The sequence below is a fragment of the Astatotilapia calliptera genome, chromosome 17 (assembly GCF_900246225.1).
Source record: "Astatotilapia calliptera chromosome 17, fAstCal1.2, whole genome shotgun sequence".
Classification (NCBI taxonomy): domain Eukaryota; kingdom Metazoa; phylum Chordata; class Actinopteri; order Cichliformes; family Cichlidae; genus Astatotilapia; species Astatotilapia calliptera.
In genome coordinates, this window is record NC_039318.1 from 21429570 (window position 1) to 21447646 (window position 18077).

Sequence of the window (18077 nt, forward strand, 5' to 3'; positions counted from 1 at the left end):
TTAAAGTGAGAAATGGTGAAAACAGACATGAAAAAATGACTACAGCACAACTTAAAAAATAAATACACTTGAATTTGTTTTCCAGTCATTGATACATTTCACAGAATAAATCTATTTGTCTTTTTCCTGTTTATCCACCAGGTAGCACCAGGTAACCACGTGATCTGGGTATTAATACTACTAACAACAGCATTTCTGTTTTTGTAGGATGTTCGCTCCTTTATCAACTCACCGAGCAGCCCAGCTTTACTCATAAAGGTTTCACAGTATATTAGGCAGTCAGCTGTACAAACCCACAACATATGAGCTACATGTGTATTAGAGTAGTCTCTCTGTTGACTTACAGGGAAAGCAGGCGAATAGCCCTGATATTTGGGTTTGATATTAAATATGCTAATTTGAGTGCTGCCTCGGAAACATTAGAAATAAAACTTTGCCATCAAAAATCTCTGAATGTGGCCTTGAAGTCAGGTTGTTTTTCTTTATGTAGTTTCACCAATAAGTTTCACTTCGTACTGCGCGCTGGGGTAGTTGCATTCACCGTCTGCTCGGAAATGTAACTTCTGCAAATAAATATTTCTAAGCGAATTGGAAAATCAGCTGAGACTAAAACTAGTGAAGGACAGAGTTGTGCTTAGATAGGTATTTGTTATGATGCATTTCATTTAATTGGTTATAGTATTTTAATTTTGACCACCTCTTTAAAACTATTTATTTATTAGTTCAAATGGGCAGTAAAACAGAAAAACTGAAACGTCATCTGTGATCACTTCAGACCGCTTTCATGAAGTGTGAATATTCTTACAGTCCGTGAACGCCACGTGATATCACGCTTAAATGCGCCCACTGTGCTCCCTCCGGTCTACAAACGCTCGGATGGAGAGCAGCTTCAGCTGCAAGCTCTAAACTTCAGCGGGCATTGCTGTGTCTCTAAGGTCAGTACACTTTCCTTTGGTTTCCAGCCCGAGGTTTCTGAACTTTAGTCAATAACTAGAGAAAAGCATTTCTCCCTACTTTTTAGGTTTTAAGCGGCTGCTTTGCAATTTGCGAAACGCGTGTTTGCCATTAGGTGGTGATGTCATTTTTAGAAACACAGAACGGGTGAAAATAATCTACATTTATTCACTGACACGAAAACATCTGTATTTAGAGTATTATAAAGTTGTGTAAGTGTGTGGGTGTGCGTGGGGGGGGGGGGGGGGTGAGTCACACTTAACACCTTTAGTAACTATACGTTTGTATGAACACAAATACACTAAAAATACACAAAAAAATACTAAACTAAAAATACTTACATGTAGGCATTTACTTGTGGATTAACTACTGTATTGTTATTATTATTATTATTATTATTATTATTAATATTATTATTATTATTACTGTGTAAACAGGAAGCTGGTCTGGGGTTACCTACTTCTGCATTTAGGTAGTTTGGGCCATAATACTGTACAACAATATAAGGCATAATTTATTTATAGGTATCTTTCAAGACATAAAACTAACAAAATCATTCTATAAATAACAAACTCACAAGTAAAGGTGATAAAGTAAAGGTAAATACACTCACAGCATTTTACTGTCTGGAGCTGATTGAGTGCGAATTCATTTGAGCCAATTTACACAGTAAATCATAAGAACCTGATCAATACTGCTGGATTTTAGGGTCTGAAACTGAGAAGCTGGGGGAAAAATTTTATACTTATTCAGCTGCCCATTTTTTAATAGAAATATTCATGCAGTCTGATAGAGTTACATTGAAATTAAACAATTATGGTGTTATAGTTTAGTTTTGTCAGCGCTGAGTTCACAGTGCCACAATTTTTTCCATGATATTATGCAGAAAGTTCCCAGAGTTCCTCCTGCACCACTATGTCTGTAATAGGCTGGTATTGGTCTGTAATGTGGGCCAGCACTGTGCAATATTGTGTCTGCATGCTAGCTGGTTTAGCCTCTAATGAAGGCATTAGTGTAGGTTGACCTTTAAAGGTTTTGAACTGTAGTCCCAGTGTCAAACTAAGCAGCTGACGTTAGCTGCTGAGGGTCAACTCTTTGTGTGTGCCTTTAAATGAGTGACCGCTTCAGGGATGCTTTGAGTGTCGAAGCAGCAGCTACTGTATGGTGAAAGGCCTTTGCCACACACGGACACCTGTCAGTAACAACAAAGCTCTCCAGCCTCCTCTTTTAGCTGCTTCAGAAAGCAAACACACGCTGTGCTTTGATGTTGCTGGGTACAGAGGGTCAGGTGGGAGGCTCGTTAGACTTTGTCCCCTCTCATGAAAGCTTTCTGAAAGGTCTCCAGCACCAGATCACTCGCACTTGACCTTCTTTGTACCTCCATGAGTGGGTTTGAGGATGGGCAGGGGCTAAAGGGGGGGGGGGGGGGGGGGTGGCATTTGAGCAACAATGGGTGGTGGCACCTCAGATGCCAGCACACATTGCAGTGTGCGCTATGAGAAAACACAATAAAGTCAAGTCTATTTATTCTGTATTTTGGTTGTTTGGAAGTAGATAAACATAAGCTGCACGAGTGCATCACAGAGATCTGACGGCTTCTGTTCGAAGACAAACACAAAAGTGTGTTTGTGTTCTTATATGTGAGGGAAAATAGTTCTAAGCAGTAATCGAAGGGATTGGGGCAGCTTATTTCAACAATGACCCCTGTGTTAGTCCTGTTTAAATCCACTTAGGTTTAGCCATAACGTGAGTGTTTCATGAGCATCACACCACAGAGGTGTAGGAAACACAAACATCTTCAAGCTTGAAGCCTTGAGGTTGTTAAAATCAGCCTTTTTCTGACTGACCGACAGCATCAGTTCGTTCCAACTCTTTCAATGCTGCCACTTTTTCCTGCAATTTTCTTCTCAAAAGGAAATACATTCGATGATTTCTGCATCATTGTCCATAAATTTCACAGCACTGGAGTTCAAGGTTTGCTCTTCTGGTTTGAAGAATGGGTTTAAGTTTGTAATGAGCTCCCCGGCTGCTTGTTATCGCTCGTCATGCAGATCAGTGTGCTTTAAAAAGAAAAACTACAGGTGGGGGTTCCTTCACTCTTCTTTTATCAGTAAAACAACAACAACTGGCTCGCTGCACCTGCAGTTGCAGAAACAGATAGATTACTGGGTGATTCCGTTGCAGAATTACATTTCCTATTAACATGCTTCTTTTCAGTCTAATACGACCCTGAATTTGCATTTTCAGTACAGCACTGCCTGGAAGATTTTGCTGGTAGGTGACTGACTCATATCACCAGGCCAGTAATTGGAAATGTGGCATATGTAAATTTAATCCGATCAAGTCAACTTGGCTCTCATTTCAAATCTGAAGTAACACCTCACAAATAACTTTCACAGCTATCAAAACCAGCAAGAGATAAAGTTAAGAAGTACAAAACTTAGCAAAAACCTTATTTACGGTAGGTGTTATTAAAAGCAGGCTTTAGCTTTTAACAAAAATAATACATTTTGTTGATGAATTACAGTTGTTTTTATACTTAGTCCCCTATTTTTATGTGTAAAAGAAAAATCTGATTTAAAAGCAGCCTGTGTGGACTTTCATCGGTTCTATAAATTAAGCAAGTAAAATATGACCTGTATTTACACCATAACATGGGGTCAATGGAGCCGGTAATGCAAGTGAAACAGGCTGCAAAAGCAAAACCATCCCTACTTCCACCATCAGAGGTGGAGCTTCAACTTTACAAGTAGAAAAAAAATTTTGATAAAATTAAAAATACATTTTATTGGGATTTTTTTTTTAATATTTTGTGCTTGGCAACACAAATAAAGACTAGAAGACCACAGAGACAGCAAGGGTGGATGATCTCAGGATCGTTTCCACAGGGAAGAAAACAAGAGCCGACCACTACTCTGGAATAAGCCCGATCTTTATCCGAACGGCATTCTTATTTAGCTGGAAGCAACACTTTATGATCTGAAACGATATCCTCTGGAAAGCACAGCGGAAAGAGCGTGATGGCATGAACACGCATACCTTCCAAAGGCATTGGTCACAAGTGTTATTGATGATGACAGGAGACAGGAGCAGCCTGCTGAATTAGTGTCGAACCAACCCAGGAGCTTTTCTGCAGTGTCCACTCACACGGGCCTGGAGACTGCTCAGTGACCCCCTGACAATCACCTGGTCGCTGGGTAAAAATGCCTTTGCCATTGTGGTTGCTGGTGAAATTGGTCACAAAGAGTGCACTGCACCAAAAACATTCTTGTAATTGCACCGAGGTTTTTGGTACAGCTGTGTAAACTTCACGAAAACCGATTTCAGCTAGCCAGTTTGCTGGCAGCCTGCAGCAGCCACTCAGAAAATAACCTGTGGTTGGCAGGGAGTCACTGACAACTCTCTAGACCTACTCGACTGTGGATTTAACAGTCAATTTCAAATTGACTGCCATCACCTCGCCAACTGGTCGGGTAATAGCCATGTTTACCTAGCAACCAGTGGTTGCCAACCGGTTTCTAGACCTGTGTGATTCAGGCCAATATCAGTCATTTGTTCTCAACCCAGCTGGGCTGCATTTCACTGAAGACAAGGCTAAAGGCCAGTAACCGCGTTTCACAGTTGTATTTATACCCGCCGTTACACGCAGGAAGCCGCCCCAGTATTGTCCTCAACGATAGATGTCGCCACTCAGACAATATCCCCAATCAGCGCTGATGTAGGAGGAGAAGAAGTGAAAACCGGAAGCCAAGACTTTGAGTTTGTTTTTTGGACAAACTCTAAAGTTTGCAAACTGTTCCAACACCTCCCTCTGTATACCTGTATGTCTCTGAGCTTCTGTACTGGGACATAATTAAAATGACAGTAAAAACCATCATGAGCGTACACTCACATCTTCAATCCAGCTGCGGTGGCCTTGGTTACGAGAATCGAGAGGTGCACGACCAACGCCACAAAGACCGTGTCCTTCAACAGATGATGTCACGCCAAAATTGGCACGCAAAACCCACGAAAGGGAGAGCATAATTGGGCCATTAGACAGGAAGACCCAGAAAGCACCACAAAGGAGGAAACTCGTTCTGTGGTGATAGACTAAAGGCCACCATTCCCTGCAGAGTGTTATTGGCAAATATTAAAAATTGCGATTTTATTTATTTTTAATCTGTTCACTTACATTTAAGCACCTGGAAATAAGTGACCTTGTATACGAATGGCTGTAATTTCTCAAAAGTTAAGGGAGTGCTTTTGTTGTATGACAGCTGCTTTCTAAATGATGCATTGCCATGACACCACCATACAGTATCAGCTCATTACAACAAAGGCTTTTCATTTGTACAGTTCTGAGACAACATCATAAAACCTTTGGAACTGGAACTGGAATATTATCCGATGTTCATTGAAGTTACAGTTATATACAAACTCAATCTGACCACCCCAATAGTAAAAAAAAACAAAACAGTTTTGACCTTCTTTGTACCTCCATGAGTGGTAGTGATAAACCCATCCAGCAATCTTTCACAGTCGTGCCTGGAAAAACCAAGTGAACCTCTGCTGCTAATTACCTTGACAAAAACAACAGTGGGAGTAAAAAGTGGAGGTTATACAGGTGCCCCTCCCTGTAATTTACTGACTGTCTGCACTTTAAAGGAGTTCGAACCAGTCCTCAGTCACAACAACTTTCACTGGACCTCAGAAGAGAAGGATCACAAAGACAAGAGTAGCACCACAACACCTGGAGACATTTCTGTGGCTAGATAACATCCTATAGTTTTAAAAGACCACCTGGATATTTCACAACACTTCTAGGACACTTTTCTGTGGACAGAAAATCCCTGGAGGAAAAAAACTGAAAGTAAAAGGGACTCTGCAGGCACATAACATAACCTCAGCTCAACTGTGAAGCAAGGCGGAGGGAGCAACATGGTTTCAGCTGCTTTCCTACCTCAGGGCCTGGATGGGTTTCAATCATTAGGAGAGCAATGAATTTAAAAAAAAATGTCGTTGGCAGGAGAGGTTTAGTGTTGCTGAACTAAACCAGTCACATAAAAGGGAGTGGTCCAGAAATGTGTCATCATTGTTGCCTAAGCCTCATAATCAGCTACAGGAAACGTCTGATTAAAGGTGTTTCTGGTAAAAAAAAAAAGGTTCTAGACATTACTAAATTCAGACGTTCACGTACTTTTTCCAGCTAAAGTTATTACATTATGTTCAGATATTATTCAGTTATTATGTGTTTGTGTGTTTGACTGTTACTGCAACACCAATAACGATCAGTACTCAGACCACATTTTATTTTATGTGGTCTAATAGAAAACTTCTCGCAACTGTAGGTTTAATGCAGATGTTCCAAGATCAGTGTACAGCTTGCTTTGATGCAGTCAGGTTAAAGCTTTACATTTCACATTTATATGATAATCTACATATAGTTTCTAACCTAAATCTTCCAAACCCATCGCAAAGAAAACTTTCAGCTTCGCGTCGCTTTCTCTATCCTCCTCCCGCCTTTTTGAAAAATTTAGAGCAGCAGGGTTTTGGGTCTGATTTTGTTTTTCAATCTCAAATTTGCTACAGCCCCACCTGTCAGGCTTCAAAAACAAAAAATTAAACCGCTCAGAAACAGGAAGTGTGGTTGCACTGATGTAACAGAGCACCGGAAGTGTAACTCCTCCTGCTTGAACGCAGCCTTTTACAACAGGTTCAACCTACACGAAAAACTGCGAGGGAGGGCTGCTGCTCTGCATATTTCAAAAGTTTGAATCTGTGATGTTAGTCTTGTGTGGGAGTGTGTGAACGTAAGTGCTGGCATGCACTTGTGATACTAACATCAGGGCCAAGGATATACAGACGAAGCGCCGAATGTTACTGTGTGTATAGGGACGTAACTACTTATCAAAACATGCTACATTAAAGTAAAAAGTGAAGTCTAACCTTCACATCTTTCAGGCTTATTCAAATTGAGAGTCTATAAAGTTTTCATAAACGTATTAAAAACACAAGTATAACTGTGTCCTAGTTTCACATGCTTAGCATTATCAGTATTATAGTTCTCAGTATGTAAGAGTTCGGGAAAAAATGGCAACTTCAAGTAAAATGAAGATTATTCTCAAAAAGGATGAAAGAAATCGAAATTTATGTAGTAACAGCTCAAAAAAGTAAGTGGTTAGATCATTTCTACCCAATGGTCTATGATTCAGAAACTGCTGTATGTGTGATAGAGAAAGCTGTCAGGGATTAACATGTGGAATAACTGCTGGGTTTCTTCACCCTGTGTGATACCACGCTGACTAGTTCAGTGGTTTAAATGGAAATTTAATGGTATTGGTAATGGAATCTATACAGCCACTCAAACTAACGTAATGTGAACAAACCAAGCAAGTTCAAAGAGGCCACAACATTTCCGAGAGTAAAGTTATACCTGGTTTACTAAAAGTGTGCAGTATTTTAGTACCTGGTAAATCAGTTTTGTTTTTTGTTGTTGTTTTGTTTTTTTTAAGAAATGGCTCATGAAATACTGTAATTGTGGCTTCTGAGCTGCCAAATAGTTTGACATTTTGTGCATAACAAATTTATATTTTTGTTTCCCTCCATGATGATAAGCCTAATGTTTATTCTCCTTTTAGTTCGAACTGTCTGGGGAATATATATCTTTAGCTTCAGCATTATACTTTTATAATGCACAGACTTTGGGGGTGTAGATTTTCCCAGAAACTGGCTGCTTTTTTAATATTTTGCAATGGGAGTATTTTTACAAAAATGCACAATGGGGGGCACTGACGGAGGGGGCTTCACACTGGGAGTACCTGGAGTTTGGAAGAGTGTATTTGCGACAACAGCCACTTACTCAAAAGGCAAGTTAACATGGCTTGGATTAGCATGTGGTATGAGCCAAGGTAGCTGCATGCCATTAAACTGTGTTCGCATAGAGTAGCATTGTATCAAACATACCTCAAACATGCACTATTAAAAAGCTTTCATTCTTTTGTGTTGACTTTCACGTCTATTTTATTTATAGCCTAGCACTAGAGACGTGAAGGATGCCCACCTTGGTTTAAAACTAAAACTGCATTCATTACAGCTATCCGCTGACACTGGGGGAGGGGCGGGTCAAACACAGCAACCAAACAGAGAAAGCCCTCACGCTTTCAGCTGGTTTTATGTACAGTTTTTGAATCCTCCACCTGATGATGCCGGTCAGGTGTTAAGTTTGTAGTCCAGTGTGGTATTTAAGGACTGTGCTGAAAGCGATCAGCAGATGTGACCAAAGTACAAAACATTGGACAAAAGTTGCCTCTTAAAACAATGCGATAAGCTGAAAGATGCAAAAATGCCTTACTGTCGAGCTGAATGATAATTATATGATACACGGTTGATTAGAAATCAAACATTTTTTTGATTTGTTGAGTTAAAAGGACCCAACAGGAATGGATGTGCCATCTCTTCCATGTTGTCATTACTGTCCTACATCATACATAGCAGGAATTTATTCTGATCTTCAGTGACCGGACCTGTGAAACTGCATGATAAACCTGTTAAATTACAGAAAAAGTTATGACTGTTCACAGACTGTTATAAAATACAATGTTTTTGTTATTTTAATGCTGGTATTTAATTTTTTATGTCTCAGTTAACTTTTCGGGTGAAGTATGAAAATGTCAATTAAAAGTTCAAAATTTATACTGGTTCACATTTCTAAATCTGTCCAATGTCATCACCGGGCTGATTTTGGCCCACCGGGCTAAGCTTCCGTTAGCTAGTTCGATTTGTTCAACTCAAATTCTAATTCTGCATGAAACACCTGGGAGCTAAAAAGTTAAAAAATTCTCTTTGTTAAGATGTTGAACTACGCTGACGCAGTGTACACAAGTTCACATGACGCTACTTAAGCACAGTAAGCTTTACAGTAAAGAATGATGATGAATATTGCAGACTCAGGCGCATGCTGTCATATATTCCACATCTGCGTTTAGTATTTCAGCTCTATTAATAGTCCCTGTCTTCTCTCCACCACTGGGACTGACATTGACACACAAACACACACACACAAACACACACACAGAGCTCTTCAGCAGGCCTCAAATGTCACATCGGCCTTGACCGAGTCGAAGACACTGCAGCGGTCGCAGAGGAAGTGATTTATAGGTGTGTTACTGTGATTATTAGCATGGCTGGTCGCACAAAGCAAAGAGATTATTTGTTTACAAGCCCTAAAGTTATGAGAGGTTGGGGTTTTTTTAGGTGCAGTTAGGTTCAGCAGGCTGCTTTTTTTTCATTGCTCGCAGTGCTTTATGTGTGAAACTCTGCAAAGCATGGCAGATGCGTTCCTGTCCTCTCATTAAATGTGTGGTTTGAGACATTTTATCAGGGGGAGAGTGTACGAGAAGAAGTTCTGTTGTTGATTTGATTTTAAAACTTGCTGTAACAGCCAGCTGGAGCAGATAAAAGTTACATGTTTGCAGGGAAAGAGCTTGTGGTTACGGCGTCACGGGTGATGAAATGTCTGTGTCTCTCTCTCTTCCTTTTTACAGGTTCTTTAAAGTGTCAGGGGTGGAAAGAAAAAACTCCCTGCCTCCTCCCCTCTGCTAGCCCATCTTTCCTGTGGAGGAAGAGGGGCAGTCGGTGCATGCTGCAGTGGAGGAGAGGTGGTTCACACCAGTGCACGAGCTCTCAAAGCTCACAAATCTCATCTATTTCTCATCTATTCAAACTAAGAGGACTTCATCCGGAGCGCATCTGTGGAGGCTGTTTGGATATTTGAGCAGCGGTCAGACGGTAAAAGTCTGCAGACATGTCGCCTTTCCTGCGGATCGGATTTTCCCACTTTGAGATTGATCCGGGTCTGGCTTATCATGAGGAGGTGCTGAACCCATACTGTGCTGTTTATATGAAGGAGGCCGTTGACACAGGTTAGTGACTATAAATAATAATCATTTTAATTTGAGTCCATTCAATCAAGTGAAAGTTGAGCATTTAATTGAACAGTGGTTACAGACACTGGAATTGTGGATCCACAAGACCCTGAGTGTAACCCACTGAGGTCTAAGTGGTCGCTGGTGACCACCCCAAACCCTTTTTCTGCCCCTTGATGGCCAAAATTGGAAGAGCAACTTTAAAAAAGGACAAAAATGACATAATCTGATAGCACAGGGTTGGATTTAGGGTTACGGTTAGGATTAAAGTCCTCATCGATGACAGCTTAAACTTCAGAGGGTTAAATTACACAGTGAGGTGGAACATTTTGGCATGTGTAATTATGTTTTGGTTTTGGCGATTGCATCATCTTTGTTTGTTTGGGGGGGATTTCGTAGCCACACAAGCTCAGAATTGATTCAGTAATTTAGCTATTGATCCAGAAAAACACCAAACATTGACTGCTTTTATGTTCACAAATGTGACTTTGTTTCTTTTTTTTGACACGTATGATTGTAAAACTGTTCGCTTTAGATTTCTAACAAACAAACAGTTTGAAGACATTATCTTTACATGTGGTTGACTTAATCCTTTCTTTTTTAACTTTTTGAAATATTAGATATTTATATATAGGAATCAACTTCAGTAATAATCTCTGTGCATGTTTCCACAAAAACAAGTTTGGAACAGAATCTAATTATTTTCAACTCATTTTAACTTTGAATTTTGCAGAAATACCATAAAGACAGCTTGTCAAAAGCTAGAAATGTTAATTTTATTAAAAAGCTATCCTCATTTTGCTTCAGCTACCGTGGGAACATGGGCTTGGTTACCATTGTGCAATGTTGCTCACCACTTTTAACAGCAACACTCTGAGTGTAAGTGTTTGAGGCCTAGGGAGAGCAGTCGTTGCAGTGCCGACAGTGTTATAAGCTTGGTGTAGGTTTTAAGATGATCAGCAGCCTCGCTTTGGCTATTTTTTTAGTTTCAAAAACTGGTGAAATGTTTTTGAGGTGTGAGCTGCGGGCCCACCAGCTTACACCGGGACTCTTTTACATGCTGCTGTGCAGACTGATGCAAAATGTGATTTGGCACCATCTTACTGAATCTCCTCGGGAAACAAATGGTGTCACGATGGCAGCGTGTGTTGATGGTTCATCATTAGCGCTGCCTTCACAAATGTTAAGAACTAAATGTTACCCATGCCTCAAGCAACTATACTCCTCTTTATCCTCACTGACACGGACTTTTTAACTGAACAAGCCTTCAGCTCTGAAGAAATAGATATCTGTGATTTTCATGAATTCAAATTTCTAATCAGTCTGATGACAAGAAAGGTTTTTCCAGTCGCCTCAGTCCATCCTTAACGAGCTCGTGTCCAGAGAAAGTGATCTGGAATTTCAGGATCTTGTTGTAGTTTAATTTGTTTGTGTGGCAGAGTTAAAAATAAAGAGCTCCTGAGCCCAAGCAGTCATTTCCACTACATGGTCATGCTGTTTATATATTTACCATATATAATGAAATTCTCAGTTTTTTTAAACATTCACTTTTTTCCTTCTTAAAGACTCTTAAATACCTCTCTGGTATCTTTTTTTGTAAAAGAGAACACACAACTCCCATCCTCGCTTCACTCCATTGGCTGCCTGTATATCTTAGAGTTCATTTTAAAATTCTCATGTTTGTTTTTAAATGTTTAAACGGTCTTGCCCCAACTTACCTCTCTGAGCTTCTGCATCTTTACTCACCCCCCAGGTCTCTCAGGTCAGCTGACAAGCTGCTCCTGGAGGTACCCAGGTCCAAGAGAAAGCTCAGAGGGGACAGGGCCTTCTCTATTGCTGCTCCTAATCTCTGGAACAATCTGCCCCTGCGCATTAGAGAGGCCCCTTCACTGTCCACTTTTAAAACAAGTCTTAAAATCCATTTTTACTCCTTGACATATGACACAGTATGACCCTGATTTTATTGTTTTAAATCTAATGTGCTCATTTTATTGTTTTACATGTAATTCTAATGATCATTTTATACTATTTTATTTTTTGCTATTTGTGCTGATTTTATTATTTTAAATGTCATTTTAATTATCATCTTATTTTTTAAAATTTTTTATCTTTATTTTATTTTTTTTAACTTATTCAATGTATCATTTCTGGCATGTCAAGTGTACAACACTGTGTGTTCATCTGGGAGTTGTTCTGAAAGCGCTATATAAATAAATTGCCTGCTTATATGCAACTAAATCCTAACCTGATGAGGAAAGTCAAGCGTTACGTGACTTTTCTGGTCTGTATGTTGCTCACATTCAAATCGTAAGGATGACATTTCTTTTTATATGTCGTCTTTGTATTATTCTAGCTCACATATGGGTCATTCCATCTCACATTAGCATAGACTGACATTTTTGAATATATCTGTCCCAAATTACAGATCTTGGTTCATTTGGATGGGAACAAAAATCAGGGAAAATATTTGTTTGTTTGTTTTTAAATTCATGTTCGCACATGTTAATCAAAGGGGTAAAAGTGGGTTGACAAACCTTTTTCTTTTTAATATATGTTGTGCAACATATTTGCAGTCATTAAACATCTGCAGACTTTTTTAAATGCAAATCTGAGACGGTCATGTTGAAGGCCCACGTTGATTTGCGATGGACTGACCCCTTTAGAATTGAAACATCTTGTAGATCACTCATTCTCACTAAGTTTATTATTAAATATTATTTAATATTTCACAGGATCGCAGCCCTTCTGTAGACAGGGTTGCCATAAAAACCCACACTATGCTCACTGGGTTTTTACCAGAAAAAAGAAAGAAAGAAAGGTTTTCCATGCAGCACAGGAAGTGATGCTCAGGAAGTTTTCAGTGAAGCAACAACAGTGTGTGTTGGGAACAGAAAATGTCGACTGTGACTGTGGTAGTAGGTTACAGCGTAGAACGCTTCACTGATTATCTGTAACTGTTTTCATAGTGAATCAGCTATGTTTACTTTCACTTTGAAGGACGCTGACATACAGTTCCAGCAAGTCTTTCCGGCTACGTCTGCAGAATCTGAGGTATTGGATGGCTCATATAGCAGGAATGTTCAAGGACTCAACAACATTTTTAAATAAAAGAAATGTTAATGGGCTTATACTGTAAGCCCAGTATGCCCTTTAAGCTCTCTTTTGGGTTGTTGATTCACATCCAGTGTCACAACTGTGGGAAACTTCCCAGCGTGATATAGCCTCACAGCAGAAATCTTAGTTCTGCATCTGGCTAAGTTTAACCACTGCTGAGTATGAGTGCAGGATAAAGTTAAACACAGTGTGTGACTGAGAGGAAAGAGGAGGGTCCTTATGTTTCTTTTCCTCTTCAATGTAACCGCAACGCTCGTCCTACAGGGTAGCAGAGCGACACTCTGTGTGTGTGTTTCACTTACACTTTCACCGGGGAACTAAATGTAATTTAGTTTCGTTTCACTTTACTTTGGATTAAAAGTATATATTTTTAATGCATGAGTCATAACATTGTGAAGAAGCAAAGAGTGGACGCGTCATTGATCTTATGATGTGCTTAAACTGAAATACTCACATGAAGTGAAGACATCCACTACTTCATCACAAAGAGTACCCTTAAAAAGGGAAAAGCCGTTTATTACGTTAAACAGTGTTCCAGTGTTTATGAGGAGCATATGCTCGCTGGCAGCGTGAAATGAAGAGCTGATTAGAAAAAATAAAAAAACAGTAGATAGCTCCCATCAGGCCCCTTTTGGCTCACTGTGACTTATTTCATCTTCAAATAACAGTGACTGAAGTCGCCTTTAGTCGAGTGTGTTCAGGCTCTCTTTAGGTTTCTCCGTTTTCGACTCTGCCAAGCACAGCAAGTCGTCCACAAGTGCAACACTTTAAAGCCGCATGATTTTCTGTTCTTACAGTGCTGTTTTTTCAAAAGTAGCGTTGGCATGATGGTATGCATGGCTGTGCCAAATAACTCGTGTCTGTTCCTGTATAATGAAGTTTATAAGGCTTCCAATGATTCCACTTTTAGATTTCTTGTGTAATTTAGTCTGGAAAAGTTAAAATATATTATCAGTAGCATTTATATTTATACAGACACAGATATAAAATGTGTATCTGCACTAAGTAAAATCCTTACTTTCAAAATAAGGCCAGCATGTTCTGTACATGTAAAAACAATATGAGAAATCCAGTCATGTGTCTCTCCGCACTCCGCACCAAAGCAGAACGGTAAATACCATAGACTGTATATGAAAGATGGTTGGCAGAGCATTTGAACTGCGCTTACTTCTGCTCCAAAACCAGCATGGTTCACCAAACTTTTCAGATTGGAGGATGGTGTCCCATGCTCTCCAGTCTAATTAACAAGGCACATATATAGACTGTACAGTTGTATCAGTATACTGCAGAGATGTGCATACATGCTAATTAGTGCTAAGTCACATCAATTTAAAAAAAAAAAAAAAAACTTAATCATTAGGTGGTTGCCAGGACAAGACTATCAGAAAAATCCTTTGGCTCTCTTGATTTAAGCCCTTATTTAATTCTTATATGAACTATGTATGGTCTCAATCGCTGCTTTTAAGTCTTGCTGAACACAACAAGGGTACGACAAGGGTAGGTCCTAAGATCACTGGAAGCAAGATGCAGTGGCTACGTCCATTTTTTATATACAGTCTGTGATTATGGTAATCAAGGAGAATTTCTCATGTCACTGATGTGTTTTCAAAAGGCCTGGACAACAATAGGACTCTGTGGCATAGATATCAGTTCTTGGAAGCACAGACAGTACTGGTTAGTTAAATCAGCTCATTGTTGGTTTTGCTTTTCACAGACTACGCTGACAGCGAGACATGTATTCATGAAAACTCAACAGGTCGTTCAAACAGCGAATCATTTTTAGTGAATTCCACTTTAGAATTTTATTCAAATGAGGCAAACCTGATGAGCCAGGGATCTGAAGCTCAAACACAGCAGACAGATTTGCTTTATTGGATGGATTTCTTTCTCATTGTCCCATTCAGTGTTTCTGTGCGTTTTTACCGACAGTATATACAGAGAGGGAAATGTAAGCCCCTTCAAAAGAGCGAAGACATGAGAGCACAAACTCTAAATAGCACTTTGTGCTTTTTCAAAGAACACAGACTGACAACTGCATGGAGCCAAAACATCACCATGCTCTTTGCTTAATGCTGCAAGGAAACCTTTAAAATAAAAAAGACACCGTCTGATAAATCCTGTGCGTCTGGGGAGACAAACACACATTTTCCTCTCTTTGTGCTTTAATCAGCTCTGACAGCAGCTGGCAAAGGCGATGGACAGAAAGGCAATGAGCCGATGAGATGGAGAAGGCAGCGGCTCACTTTGGGAGTAAAAAGCTTAGAGGGCTTTATTGTTGAAGCAGCAGGATAGCATGTGGCTCTTATGTAAGTGGATGTATGAGATGTTATTGCAGAGAAAAATCAGCAGATGTGAATTACAAAGGCTTTCTTTCCCTCCCAGCCATATGATGCAATTGAAAATCTGTCAACATTCAGAGTGAATGGTAGATGGTCTGTATTTGTATAGCGCTTTACTTGGTCCTAAGGACCCCAAAGCGCTTCACACTACATTCAGTCATCCACCCATTCACACACACATTCACACACTGGTGATGGCAAGCTACATTGTAGCCACAGCCGCCCTGGGGCGCACTGACAGAGGCGAGGCTGCCGGACACTGGCGCCACCGGGCCCTCTGAATGATGATATAATCTGCTTGCTGGGTGGTCAAATATTCAAACATAGTGCAATGTCTAACAGCACTAACAAGCACATGGGATCAAAGACGGTCATGAATCTGGCTTTAAAGAGCAGCTTGATACATAAACAAATAAATAACATTTTTTGTTTTTTCACTGTCTACTGTAGAAACTTGTGATTTTTCGCAGTGGGCCCAAAGTTTTTGAAAAAAGAATTTCTGTCAATTAACTAGAATTTTACATTTTATAATTAAAGGCCAGAATGTGCAATGAGCTTTTGATGAGTTTTTTTCTGTAATGTTAGACATTTATTTTTTTCCAATTCAAGCTCAAAGCACCTCTTTTTGTAAACTGAGATGTAATGTTTAAATTGCACTTTTTCTTATAATTAAATATCTCGGGAATAAAATATGTAGTTAAATCTCTCTACACTGACAAATACAAGAGTTTTAATTGTCCAGACCACTTAAGATTAACTTATTAATTTCCTTTTTCAGTGTCTGTAATGGTTAAAACAGTCAAAAACAGCAGTGTTTTCTTTTCTTTGTGGTATTTTCAAATTTGTTATGGGACAAAATCTCCAGAGCTTGTGATTTTGTGATGACATTTTCTCTAGTGGTCGAAGTGTAGGTAGCAAAAGACAGGTTAACCTGTCCCTGACACGCAATGTCATCATTCCCAGCAGATGTTCTAAAGTGCTGCAGGCATGACTTTTATTTTGTAGGTCAAACTGGAAGTTAGCATCACCCCACTTCCTTGGCTAAAAGCTAATGAGATTTGAGCAAGATAGCCTCGATGAACAGGTGTCTCTTTTATGTTTTTTGAAGCATGAATGCAATTGCAAGAAGCAAAACACTAACAGTGGGCTGTAAACAAAATCACCACCCCTGCAAAGTTCCCATGTTCACCTACGTAACAGTAAATTTTCCCAACAACTTCATCAGAACCATTTAGCCACTTGTTAGCAACCACATTTTGTGGGACTTCACCAACTAGCTTCAAAGATAATGAGTGGGGTACTTCATAAGAGGCTGCAGAACAAATCATGTAAAACATGTAATAACCAGAGACTGTATTTCAGTCTTCTAGCTAAAAAAATAAATAAAAAAAATTCATTGTGATGTTGTAAGTAATTCATAGCAAATAATGCTAACTCAGTTCTGGATGTTTAGGAGTTATGCTTGTGGTACTCTTTTGGATAAAAGCCAGACTTTGGAAAACTGTATGCCACACAATATTTTAAAAGTAAATGTTGATCAAATGTCACATCATGAGCAAATGGATAAAAATACAGTCTGTCACCTGGCAGACATCTACCTAATGCTTTCCACCTTTCTTATTCTCATTCTCAGAAACATGCAGCCACTTATTCCAATTGAAAATGTAGGTGTTTGCAAAATCTACAAATAACTAATTTTTCATTTTGAAAATGAAGCTGAGCAATACACCAACAGCTGAGCGCTGTTTGCTTTTTATCTGCTCAAACAAGAGTAAATGTAGTCAGTATTTCTGGAAGCAGGACAGTGCGTGGAGGATAGAGTCGAAATATCCTTAGGAGTGTGTGTAGAAGTGTGCTTCATGTATCTGTTTCTTTAATAGTTTCTTGACAACACTGGAGCTCTGTGGTGTGGACTATGAAGTGATTTCTGCTGTCAAAAAGACTTCTGTGCAATGAAATAAGAGTCAATTTTATCTCATGTCCTACCTATAAAGAAGTGGACTTTATTTCTTTTTTTTTCGTTACAGAGAAGGGTCAAGTGTACAAGCAGAAGAAGCCCACCATGTATCCGCCCTGGAGCACCACATTCGATGCCCACGTCCACCGCGGGCGCATCATGCATGTGATGGTAAAAGACCGGACAGCCGAGCTCAAGTCTGAGGCCACGGTAGCTCTGGACTCGCTGGCAACACGGTGCAAAAAGGAGAACGGCAAGCTGGAGATTTGGGTTAGTGCATCAGGATGGATTGATGCGTGCGCTTGTTTGAAGTGACAGACCAGCTGTTTAGTTACGCAAGCAAAAAGAAATCCAGATGTGCAGATGCGTTTAAAGGGGTAATCCTCCTTTAAATTATTAAAAAAATAAGAGGTTTTTTTGTAATAAGCATCATCATATGCACTGAAACCAAAACACTAACGGCTTTTAGATCATAGCAAAAGAAGCCTCGGTTAAATTAATTACTTTAATGATGGCTCTAATCCACGTCCTAGTAAGCAAAGTCAATGAGCCAGTGCACACAACACCATCAACAAGCAACATCTGTGCTTCTCCTGCTGTGACCGTTTCAACGTACTGAGAACAAAGTTGTCCCATATTTTCATGGTAACTCGTTTAGATTATTTTATATCATGTCTAAACAGAAAGCCAAACAAGAAAATCCTTTTATTTCTGTTTTATTACAACCGTTATTTTCTTATGATATGAAACACAGATCGTCTTACAATCAACACCCAGCACAACTTCAGTGTTTTTAACTAATTACCA

The 18077-nt window shown here is 39.5% G+C and overlaps 1 protein-coding gene across 4 annotated transcripts in view; it reads left to right on the forward strand.

Annotated features, from left to right (window-relative positions):
- The first annotated feature begins 873 nt into the window (after window positions 1–873).
- The window catches only part of prkcq (protein kinase C, theta), a 37657-nt gene continuing 20453 nt past the window's right edge, over window positions 874–18077 (forward strand). For 2 of the 4 annotated variants that reach the window (XM_026147087.1, XM_026147089.1), the window contains exons 1-3: window positions 874–935; window positions 9480–9857; window positions 17341–17540. In XM_026147087.1, coding sequence (XP_026002872.1) covers window positions 9740–9857; window positions 17341–17540 — 318 coding nt within the window. In that variant the 5' untranslated portion in view covers window positions 874–935; window positions 9480–9739. Of the gene's footprint in view, window positions 936–8822; window positions 9094–9479; window positions 9858–11994; window positions 12912–17340; window positions 17541–18077 lie in introns of those variants that run through there. The other 2 variants (XM_026147088.1, XM_026147090.1) reach the window with 2 other exon arrangements.